At 45.1% G+C, this 12,687-nt stretch overlaps 1 protein-coding gene across 4 annotated transcripts in view; it reads right to left on the bottom strand.

Moving 5' to 3' along the window:
• Positions 1-12,687, bottom strand: part of Auts2 (activator of transcription and developmental regulator AUTS2) — a 1,105,889-nt gene that overhangs the window by 814,215 nt on the left and 278,987 nt on the right. For all 4 annotated transcript variants that reach the window (XM_051161360.1, XM_051161363.1, XM_051161362.1 and 1 more), the window contains exon 2: positions 7,458-7,670. In XM_051161360.1, coding sequence (XP_051017317.1) covers positions 7,458-7,670 — 213 coding nt within the window. The remainder of the gene's footprint in view (positions 1-7,457; positions 7,671-12,687) is intronic.

The raw sequence follows: 12,687 nt of genomic DNA, 5'->3' as shown, positions 1-12,687 counted from the left end.
CTACAGAAGACCTGCTACAGACTTTGGGATGAGACTGGGGATTTGGACTTAAAGGAATGGAGGCGGTGCGTGTGTGTGAGGGCGGGGGGGGGGGGGGCGTAGCAAGGAGACTATCTGACATTAGCCTGCTGGTTTCCCTGGTCAGAGTGGCCTGTGGGTTCCCAGGGAGTGCCTGCTAAGGTTGAGGGGCTGGGACAAAGCACTGAGGACAACATGTCTGGAGTGGAAATGGTATAGGGGTTGGGGAGGCAGAAGGGACACTGTTGCAAGTGTTCTGCCCAGGGCTGAGGATGAGACTCTGGGGAACTAAATTTTGTTGGGATGGAGGAAGAGGTGAAGATCTGCAGTTAGCCTCCCTGCTTCCCTGGTCAGAGTGGCCTGTGGGCTTCCAGGAAGTTGAGGGCTGTAATAAAGCAACAGGGTGGGGATGGTTAGGAGGGGAGGATCTGTGTACACTGGAGATGGAGGCAGGGGGAGAACGGAACCCTTAGCAGATGGTCTGCGGCAGAGGAGGGGATGAGACTGGGAGATGGCAGCTGGAGGAGCTGGGGATGAGGTGGCAATCTGCAGTCAGTCTACCTGGCCAGAGCAGCCTTTGGGTTTCTGCTGGGGCCTGGAGCTGGGAGCTGGGAGCTGGGAGCTGGGATAAAGCAATGAGTTAGTGTGTGTGTATCTGTGTGTGTGTGTATCTGTGTGTGTGTGTGTGTGTGTGTGTGTGTGGCGCGGGGGCAGGGAGGGGGCGGTTAGAGGTGAAGATCTGTGTGATCCACTGGAGATGGGGGAGAGAGGCTGCAGCAGATGCTCTGCTTCAAAGCTGGGGATGAAACTGGAGGCCTGGGTCTGGGTAGAAGGGCAGGAAAAGATCCGCACCTAGCCTACCTGCCTCCACAGCCAGAGTGCTCATATCCCCTGACTTTTGAAAAGCAAATGAAATCCCAATTAACATTTTAAGTGAGATTCCGAAGTCTGAGTTAAAAATGGTTTAACTGCAGCTCACATTTCTTAACACTAGCTCCAGGTACCTCCAGGCACTTAGCTATTACAGCAAATTTATGAAAGAGCACATAGCAAAGTTCATATGTACTTTCATTATGAAACTACAATCCCAAATTACATCGCTGTTTCAAACACTCCCATTTCAAGACTTCTGTTGGCTCTGCAGTCACGCTGGATAAATACCTGAGTGGCTTTTGGCCTAGATTTCTACTCAAAACTAATTAGCAGATCTTCAGAAATGTAGCTTTGGCAAGATTTGTTTAATCTGAGTTTTCCATTACAAATCTTCCTTTGCAAGGTAATTTCTACAATAACCAATATCACAGAGTGCTCCCAAGACAGCGTCAGTCACACTAAAAGAGATAAAAGGCCAGCCTGGGGTAACAGTCCCAGCTGGAAGAAGAGTTCACTGGACATGCTGATCCACCAGAAGGGCAGGAAATACATCAGAAGGCTCATTCACCTGGCCTTGCAGCACCAAAACCACCCTTCTCCTCCAGATGAGGCCAGCATGTAATGCTTATACAGGGAGCTAAAGCAACTGCCTTGGATATCTGTACTAAGAGCTCTGATTGTAAAGATGATGTAATGACGATCAACATCTGCTCTTAAGACTTGGTCCTATGCCTGCAGTTTATGATTTGCAATGTCAAACAAACATCCCACCATGTTTAATTCTGTTGCAGTACTTCTTCCTGCAGGAGCAAAGGCTCCTTCTTAAACACTCAACACCCATATAGGGTTACCTGGATTTCCAGGCACCGCTGTTTTAACAGTATGTATACGAGACACGTTGACTTATAAGGTATGCAATTTGGATTCAGATTTCTTTCTTTAAGGTGGTACTACACTGCACCACATTCCAAGCCAAGTAACAGCCATGGTTATCATCTGCATCAGCTTGCAAAAGACCATTAAGGCCAGGCTCACTGACTATGGATTTGTTAATGTTATTGCATCTCATGAGATGGCTGTTATGATGATCAAGAATGAGATGGAAAGCTTAACCATGTTACAACTGCCAGAGTAGGGTACAGAAAAGGTCAAAGTTCAATTCACTGATGTCAAATTGCTGTTTAAATCAGTGGATCTACTGGTCTACCCGCCATAATAATTACTAGGATGACTTAAAAAACAAACATGTTTGTCAAACCAAAGCTTGGTTGATTGGGTTTTGCCCAAGTTTTATCTAAATATTACACAGTAGTTAAGAGTACCAGACCGAAATACCTACCCTTCTGGGTGCTCGATAACCACACTTAAAAAATGTACTAAGGTGGTCAGAGGGATTAAAAGGGATACTATCTTCCCCTGGTCCTCCAAAGTCAAGTCGGTCACAGGAGTCTATTGGGCATCTCTCACAATACTCTGTAACGGTGGGGAGTGCCTTTTTTTTTTTTTTTTTTTTTTTTTTTTTTTTGTTCAGAGAGGTCATGGAGACCTCAACGGATGAGCTCTAACCAATGTGCAGTCTACAAAGGAGAGGAGGGTCAATACAGAGAAGAACTTCCCTCCATGACTTCAAGCCAAGCCCTGTTCAGGCAAGGCCTTTGACTTTCCTCACATAAATGGAACAACTGCTAAGAGGAAGGACATAGGAAACAGACATTCCTATCAAGCCCATAGGAGCCCTGTGGACCAGATCCTCAGATGATCTTGACAATAAAAAAAAAAAAATGTGATTAATTTTCACTACCTGTGTACTGTTAAATAACCAACAGAAAGTATAACTAAAGAAGACAATGTTTGATGTGTTTCTTTAACAGTTTAAAATATTCACACTCCATAGAAATTAGACTTAAATCCATATGGGATGTTATTCTGACAACCATTTATCATTAAATGATTTTCCTTTTTTTTTTTTTTTTCTTTTCTACGAAAAATGCTTCCCAGAAATAAATATCATGAACATGCCTCAATCCCAACATTGCAGCCACTGCCTACCTGGAGCCAAGAAGGACAGGCCAACTACTATTTTCAAATGGTGGCTTTCTCTCTCTCTCCCTCACTAGAAGCCATCTGGGTGAGACCTCAAACTGATTCTATAAATTTCAATAGCCACCAAAGTGCTTAAAAAACAGATCCTGAGCTTATCACTCTGGGAACCAGCCTTGCACTGGTTGCTACTAGTTAGGGCTTTCCTGGGAAAGGATCCCAGATTTCTAGCTATCCTAGAGTGGCCTCTAGCACTCTCCTCTGTGCTCCTTCTGCCCCTCTGCTTCTACAGAAGGCCATACAGATGGAGCCCCAGATGCACTGCCTGCAAGAATCCTGTCACGGTACCCTGAATTCGCCACAGGAACCTGCCTCGTAAGAGTCATCTCTCTTGGACACACACATGCTAGACTCCACCCCCAACTTCAAGCAGGAAGGAGCTAGAGAAATTATTGCCCCTTCCCAGTGTGTGATAGACTCTGAGAGTAGGGGAATAAATCAGAGTACTCCAGACCATGGATGTGTGTGGATAACTAGGGAAGACTCCCTAAGACGGCAGCTTCTTTTCCCTAAAACATGCTTCTATGAGAAATTTCAGAAAGGCAGAGGGGTGAGGATCTAGACAGGACAATATAGAAAGTGGGAGATCCTAGGAATTTATAAACAACTCAAGCCATCTTACGATGGCTAGGTGAAGACTCTGCAGTGCTCCTGCTCTCGGGTCAGCCACAGTACTGTGTGCAACCCCTCAGCCCTGCTCCATAACCCCCACAAGGTCACTAGTTCCCTAGGGTGAGCTTTGACAGGATCTGACTCTGGAGATTTCAGAGCAGGCATCGCTCATGCCTTTCCCAGGGAGAAAGTTTTCAAACCAGCGGGTCACAGAGACATAACTAGTTTGTGTCATAGCAACTTGTGCCTTTGATCGGATTGTTTTCGCCCCAGCTCTTCAGAGAACTGGAGATGGTGTTATTCAAACCAGCAACCATTTGCCAATGCAGTTACTGATCAACCCTCTTCTAAGACAGTTATGTATTTATCATTAAAAACATAATCCAACAAATAAGCTAAGTGCCAATTAAAACACTTTCTTTTGACAGAATGGAAACATATCACAGGAGCCGTGGTTTTATAATCAGACAAGGAAGGAAAAAGCGACTTGGCTTTAGGAGTACACCTTCTTCCCCCTTCTCTCTTAAAAGTATATAATTGTGCTCTCAGCGCAAAAACGTCAGTTGCCTTCAACAGTCTCTCGGGGGGGGGGGGGAGAGAATCCTATTATTTCCTCTCTACTAAAGAGTAATGTCTTCCATAATTACAGGAAAGCCATGTATCAAGTTGCCTGCCCAGGAAGTATCACCCTAATAGGATGCAAAGTTAATTCACTCTCCACATGTCAAGAAGGAAGAGTGGGGGCCTCTCTTCCTCATGCCCACTGTCATCAACATGTCTTCAGACTTCAACTCCCTCAGTCGGGGGCAGAAGAGGATGATCCGTTAATTTGGAAATTTTCTTCTTGTCTCACTCTCAACTCAAGGTCCCTTCCAGCTAAGACAGAATCAATTATTCTCCCTGCAAGGAATCAAAGGTCAGAGGGCAGTGACTGTAGTATGTACTGGCCTCTAGCACAAGATAAAAGCAATCCCACTTATCACTCTTTCTAAAGTCTTTTAATTACATGTAGAGTGTGTGTGTGTGTGTGTGTGTGTGTGTGTGTGTGTGTGTGTGTGTGTGTGTGTGTGTGTGGGGGGTGGGGGTGGATAACCTAACTAGAATTGGTTCTCTCCTCCTAGTGTGAGTACCAAGGATCAAACATGGATTGTTGGAGGCTGACAGCAAGAGCCTTTACCTGGCGAGCCACCTCAGTGACCTCCTAGAATTATACACATATTCTGTCTCGCCTTTTGCCAATCAATGTTCACATGAAATGGCACCATGCCCTACAAATGTTTCTCCTCTCCTTTAAATGTCTTCGAATATGGGAAGACTAAACACAAGTTGCCTTCTTTTAGGCCCACTATGGTCTTTGTCCACAGATCTCTATGACAGCTTATTTGCCCATGTTACTTGTGACGCGTTATCATGAGGCTCAGAAGGAATAACTTGAGGAACCTACTTCAGGAACTGAATTTTCCAGTAGGGCAGTGACAGAGAGTGATTCTAAAACTATTACCAATAACACGAACCATGATTTTACCTCAGTTATCAACTCTACTTCTCTTAACAGAAATGGAATTCTTGATAAACTAGTATATTTAGGCCTGAATAAAGGATACAGGATGATACTATTTCTTTGGTACTGTAGGCGAATGGTAGGATTCATCTATTATTTGCAAAGCAAGTACTCTTCAAATGTAGAACAAAGAAGGCTTTGACTGCAAATATCATTAATATCAAAAATATCATTACACCATTAAGATCAAAGGCTAGTCAGATTCCAGGTGCATGACCGTAGCCTTCTGTCATCCTCACTAATGTTTTCGCAGAAGAAACTTGGAACTCCTGGCTTCACAAAAATCACGAGGGGGACTTTTAAGACAAAGGAAAGAAGAGTGAGATCGAGTCATAGAGGAAGACACACCACTTGGCCTGAGGATGGAAGTGGAGTGGTCTCTGGCCTGACAGTGTAAGAGGTAGTTCTACATCATCTTATGAAGGCAAGAGGGCCTAAGAGGAAGGTGAAAACATAGTGTCCTCTCTCCAGCGGGGATTGTATTTGTACGTAAGTGAGAAACCCAAATTCCAGAGCAACATCATGTTTTAGGGAACCTAGTCCTCCCTCCATCTCATCTCCCCAGCTCTCCTCACACCAGCACACACACGCACACAGAATCGTCACTTAAACCTGGTTACTTTCAAGCTTCCCAACTCCATACTCCTGTTGTGAATTTAAGATTATCCTGACTCATCCTGTGCCTTCCTCAGGCAGCTTCCAAGATCAATGCTCCATTTGGCCATGTAGATCATCCTTCCTCCATCCTATGATCTACAGAGTTTTTATTTTTATTTTTTTTTTTACTCTCTATGTCCAACCCTTATGCCAAACAAAAGAGAACAGAATATACGGGGAAAACAGAGCCAACTAAGGGGCTAGAGAAACTGTGTCTAAATCCCGCATAGCAAAGGTGCTCCCTGACAAACCACGTCATCTCTTGCAGTCCCAGTTTCTGTATCTCTAAAGCACACATGGCAGTTATCCACTAGGCAGGGTTACTGCATTACTTGCTAGCTAATGCCACACACTGAAGGCCTGGAGCCCAGTTTTACTGCAGACTGTATAGCTACAGATAAGTATTAACAACACGACTGACAAGTGAGTATGGTGCTGGGGACATTATGGCACAGGCCTTCTGTGTCCTCGCTGACACCCATCACTTTACATGTCTCTATACAGGAAATACCTTTCACTCCCTTTAGGACACCCAACAGCCCATTCCATCCTCTCAAGGCTTTTTAATCTTCCCAAGCCCATATCTAAAAGTCACCACTCAGAATACACTTGTCAAGTTTCACACAAGTGTCTTCCAAACCAGTCTGACCATGATCAGGCTGTAGACTTCGTACACTGTAAAGATTCCATTAGCTCATGGACAGAGGTTGGGCGATGTGTGTTTAGTGCGGTCCTTGATACGGCTCTGATGACCTGTGAGGTTTGGGAGCCACTGTTTTCTGTGGTCTCAGATCTTAATGCTCTGCAGAGAAATATCTGCAAACTAGAAACTTACCTGTGCAGTCTATTCTGTCAACTGTGACAACTCTTTTCTTTGTTCCTTTTAAGTGACAGCAATCTTACATAAAGCCTCTGGGGGGGGGGGGAAGACCCACAAAGGACTCAGGTTACTCTATAAGCACTAAAGGAACTCTGTGAGGAGAAACAGTTCTGAACAGCCATGCTTTGCATTATCAATCTGCCTCACGTAGGGATTTACAGAGGCAGACAGGCTTCCCAAACGCAAAGCGCTGTATTTGCCTGTGGATCATTGTAACCTAATTAGCAACAGGCCAGAGACCACGCCCACAAAAAAGCATTTGTTCAAACAATAGTCATAGTGTCCTGAGTCTCAGGGTTGCGAAAAGTAATGGTGGCACACAGGTGGACACTCTTCTTTGTCACTGTTCTCCCACATGCCACAGTATTTACATAAGGTCCTGCCCACACAGAGACCACCATTTTTAGCACACCAGAACCCTGAGGTATACAACAGATATGACCAATTTCTCCAAGCAGCCATCTGTCCTTGCCACAAAGATCTCTACAGAAGCCAGACCACCTCCTCCATGTACCAGCAGTACTACATGGAGCTCTGAATAGCAGCAGACATTAAAATCAAAGTGTGCCGATGCTGGACTGTTAGTCAGATACTGAGAACACACCTAGACTGTGAGGCTATTACTTAGAACCAGACATACAACTTTCAAAAACAATCTCTGCGCTATCGTATTAAAGAAACTGTCACCTACTGACAACTACAGAGACGCAGGAGGCCAGAGGAGATCCTGGGCCTGAATGAACCAGGCTTGCTCACCTGTCTCAGTCCCTTAGGCATCTTCTTTCTCTTCCCAAGGTGCTGGCACAGGTTGCGGTCATTTTCTCGATCTGAGCTGTAGTGGTGCGAGTGGCTGAGCCGGCTCTTCTTCGAGTGAAAAGACAAGCCGTTGGTAAGGGCTTCTCGTTTCTTCTTGGTCAGGGGAGCCTGCCGTTTCTCCACACGTTCCTGAGGCTTTACTGCTACATCTTTCTGCATAAAAGAAGAAAAGGCAGGGGACGTGGTGGTTAAATGAATATCCGAGGAGGTCACAGCCGAAATACAGACTAAATAAGGTTATCAGCAAGGAGGGACTGGACACAGAAACAGTGACCAAGTGTTCCCGAACCCCTAAGGACACCACAAATATGCCGATCCTGTTCCTTTGTGTTTGCGTGTGTTCGTGGTTGGGTGCTAAAGGTACATCTCTCGGTATATGCGTATGTAGAAGGCAAAGGTTAAATCTCCGCTGCCTTGCTCAATTGCTACCCTTGTTTTTGAGACGGAGTCTCTCATTGGCCAGGGGTTTGTTTACCCAGCTGGCTGGGCGGCAAGCCTTGGGAATCTTCCTCACTTTGCCGGGATCACAGGTTTGAGCACTGCCACATTTATCACAGATCATGGGACGTGGACCTGACTAGAGCAATGAGGGAATAAAGAAGAGACAGCAAATGGACACAGGCACAGACATAAAAGCTGGAGGCTGGGGTCAGGCAGACAGACAGACGGGGCTCTGGAGCAGAGAGGCTTCAGCAGCTCCCAAGCTCAGTGTGCTCATTGTATTGAGCTGCAGAGAAGCACCGTGATTGCGTACCACTGAACAAGGAGCCGAGGTAGTAATTCCAGATAAACAAGGAGACAGGGTTTGGGGTACACAACTGGAGAGGGGAGATGGGGTTCAGTTAATCTCAGCACAAGCAGTCTCTGCAGAGGAGCAGCCTTGGGGATGTGAATATCTATGGTAGGCAAACTATAATGGGCATCTCATGCACACATTGTCAACATCTGCACTTGGTCCCCCAAGGACATCTTTGCCTTCCCTGAGGCTACGGGATCCCTTGCCGTGGGTTGTATTTAGGTCAACAGTTCACATTCTCTCAGGACTTCACTCATTCAGAGCTTCCTCTGCTCCCTACACAGTGGCTTCCCAGAGGCAGTCCCATGCACTCTGGTTCCAAATTAGTGCAGCAATCACTTCAGGTTTCCAAAATGAGCACTAAGTATGTGCTCAATTCGAAAGAAACTGCCCCCTTGCAATCACAGCAGGGCCTGGGAAATGAAGCCAGAAAGAAGGCAAATGTCAGGGCTGAGGAAACGACTGCTCAGATGGGGGCCTCAACCAGCGCCTGCAGAGCAAGTGTGAGGCCCCAAGCATGAGCTAGGGTGACCCAGTACCCTTGTAAAACCAAGAGGAGCAACCCCAGCCTGAGGGCACGGAAACAGGGGAGTCTGAGAGTCCTTAAATTTTTTTTTACCTCCTCTGCAAAGTGAACACTACTATCACCAAGATGTGTAATGGATGAGCTGGGATGGGAGACCTGACTCTTTAGAAACTGTAGGGCAAAACCTCAGGCTACATGACCTTACAGGTAGTCCACACATTAAGTTTACCCACAGCGAACACATGTACGCAAGTGCATGCGCGCACGCACGCACGCATGCACGCACGCACACACGGCTTGTCATTTGGTTATTTATAAATAAAGAGATATGATGTGTCTCATAAAGAAAACGCTCTTCGATGCTGAACCTCATACACAGTTCTAGGGTTCTATACTCTTCAAGGCACATTTGAAAATAAAGACAACTCCAACCTGACCCAGGAGCTATAGGTAGTTAAAGACTGCTGGGAGGAGGGTGTTTTCCTAAGTCGTGTAGCCAATGGTATGTTGTTTATGCTCCTGTAGGAGATGCCAATCAAAACCAATACATGGGACACGCATTGCTCTGAATGTGTTCCCCTCAAATTTACATGATGAAATCCTACAGAATACGGTGATGCCATGGGCATTTTGGGAGGCGGTCTCATGAGATCAGAGTTCTCATGAATAAAAGAGGCCTAAGAGTTTGTGGGCACCTCCCAACATAGCCAGAAGGCACAGTTTGGGTGAAATTAAATTGTACCAGACAACAAACCCAATGGCATTTTGTTATTTTTTTCATCTCCTCTACGAAAATGAGACATACATTTCTTTACTGTTAGTTACTAAATTTAAGATCTTCTAGCTTTCTCCCTCTGTGTTTTTGGTGATAGGGTCTCATGTAGTCCCGTCTGGCCTAAAAGTCACTGTGCATTGGAGCTTGACCTTGAACTCTGACCCTTCTGCTTCTGCCTCCCAAGTGCTGCATTGCAGATGTGCACACTGTGTCTAGGCTCCAATGTGTGATGTTTTTTCTGCATCAGGTGGGATGGGCTAACACAGGACTTCACTCCATTTATCCTTCGTTCCATAGCAGAACTGGCCTGTATGGTGCTAAGAATGCAATGCACTTGTGTGTGGCGGTGGCAGGGGATGAGGGTGCTCCTTGTGAGTGTCAGGAATAATGGAACACACGCTAATCAAGCAACTCAGATATACACTAGCAAGCTGAATTAAATACTTTTAAAAAGGATGCTAAGCCCAGATCAAATGTTCTAGACCAGACCAGAGGGCTGGAACTGAGGGCTGCCCTGCGTATGACCTACATGTGAATCAGAGCACAGCTTGTGCAAGGAACAGAAGGCAGGTGGTACTGTGATCTCCTGAAAGAGGAAAAGGGCACACCACTGAACAGCTGGCTCCAGCAGCCCTCCTGCGTCAGAACAAGCCAGAAAAGTAGTCAGTAGTCAATATTTGCTTTCTAAATACTCGCCTACCATGCATGAGGACCTGGGTTCCAATCTCAGTGCCACACAAAACCAGGAATGACAGTACATGTTTATAATCCTAACACTTGGGAGATTGAGGCAGGAAGATCAGAAGTTCAAGGCCATCTCCTGCTACGCAGTGAGAAGTAGCCTGGGCTCCAAGAGACCCAACCTTAAACAAATAAGAAGCCAGGCATGATGCTGCACGTCTGTAACTCCAGAAATCAAGTAGGCAAAAGCAGGTGGATCTCTGTGAGTTCAAGGCCTACCTGAACTACAGAGCTAGTCCAGGATAGCCAGGGATAGACAGAGAAATCCCGACTTGAAAGATAAAACAAACAAACAAACAAACAAGACATAATTTGCCTCAGACATTTGGTCTCTTCAGAGACCAGGCCTCCATTCATATTGAAGGCGCCTCCAGAAGTATACTGAAAATTATGCCCAATTCCATACAAATATGAATTAATATTCATGAAAGCATGTTATGATTTTTCCAAATCCATTTTATTTTCTTGTAACATATTAATCAAGGCACTCTCATTGCTGTGCAGAATAGATACGCAGAGCGAATGGACCCCATACCAGGACATTAGCTTGCCAGAGACCTGATAAAATCTTAGAAACAGCAGTACAATCATCTTTGCTCCAATTAATACTGAGATTCTCCACTCTGGGAGGGTGAGGGGTAAGAGGAGAGAAGATTTGTGTCTTTTAGCTTAAAAGGGAACTGGCTGATACAGTTTAAAAAGTTTTTCATAATATAAGAGTATTCTGCTTTCAGACACTAGAGATATGTTACTATATGTAATGTATATATAGCATATACATAAGGTGTCATAAATATATTATATTATATATATACATAAGATGCTTATACTTTTAGAGACTATATATATATATATGCACATACATACATACATATGTATATATACAAACTTCAAAGCTAATAAATAACTGTTCATTGTATCTATGAACTTTATTAGCTGATGACTAAATGTACAGTAAAATAACTGTTTCAGTTTTTATTGATTACGTTAGGAAATGGCAAAACTGCCCCCATATACATAAGAAGAGGAAAGACAGGAGGTCAGGGAGCTTGACCACTGGAGATGAGCACTTGCTGTACAAGCATTAGGACGTGCATTCACATCCCCAGCACCCATCCCGAACGCTGGGGTGTGGAAGCATACATGCTGACATAAAGGACAGGGAAGAAGGACGCGCCTGCTCTTTGCCTGCTTGCTTTCTCTCGCTCTCTCTGGCTGTCAAGTCCCTCCTTCCCCAGCATCAGAGGCTACTTCTTTAGGATTCCAACACATTCTGAGAACCAGCTGGGACATCCAGCCTTTTGGACCGAACAACTGGATTCTTGGACCTTCCATAGTGGGACTAGCTGGACCACAGTTAGTAAGCCACTCTAATAAGTCCCATAGATGATACATAGACAGACAGACAGACGGACGGACAGACAGACAAATGGATGGACAGACAGACACACAGATTCACTCTATTAGAAGCTATGATTAATATACCATGGCACCCACCTAACATCCCCCCTGCTCCAACCATATACAGAAAAAATGCTGATTACAAACCACACACACACACACACACACACACACACACACACAGGTGATCATAAACCGATCGATAAAATATAATATAAACCCATCAATATTCAGAACAAGTGCATGACTGCACGCAGGGGCGAGTGTGTATACATCAACCACCATCAAGGCATCCGTGGCAATTAATTTGAGAATTTCCTTAAAGAAACATGGCTACTCTCAACACTCCTGCTGCAAGAAAGGAAGCCATCTAGATTATAAAAGAACATTTTGGGATCAATGAACAGCAATTTTCAAAGGCCTGTTAATTTGTTAGTTGACTAGGCAAGCAGTTGCCGAGGGAGACAGTCTATCGGAATAACCTGCAGTGCTTTATAAAACGACTACACTTCTCATTCTGCAAGGGAAGAATTTAGCAAATGAATGAAAGGTGGCAGCACATGCCACTTGAAAACATGCCACTTGGCAGAAGGACTATTGTAAACTAAAGGTACTTGAAAATCAGCAGACTCAAGAGGGACACTCTACCCTCGCTTAGCCAACAGCAAAGAAACATCAGTGCCACAGGCGGAGGGGGAAGGCGGGTGCTGACTGCGAGGTGTCTGGCCTGGAGTAGGAGAGAGGAAATTCAGAGATGGAGAGTCCTGGGTGGGAAAAAATGTGCATAAATACATCTGGTGAAATAATTCTAAAACTGCCACTCCTAGTCAGTCATTAAGTAAGCATTGAGGCTGCGTTGTTTGGATTGAAGACTGTCTCCAGTATCCCCGACTGGCCTGAAACTCACTGTGTCACAGAGGGTAGCCCCCCC

The sequence above is a fragment of the Acomys russatus genome, chromosome 19, assembly GCF_903995435.1.
Source record: "Acomys russatus chromosome 19, mAcoRus1.1, whole genome shotgun sequence".
Lineage (NCBI taxonomy): Eukaryota > Metazoa > Chordata > Mammalia > Rodentia > Muridae > Acomys > Acomys russatus.
This window is presented reverse-complemented; position numbering and strand designations above follow the sequence as displayed.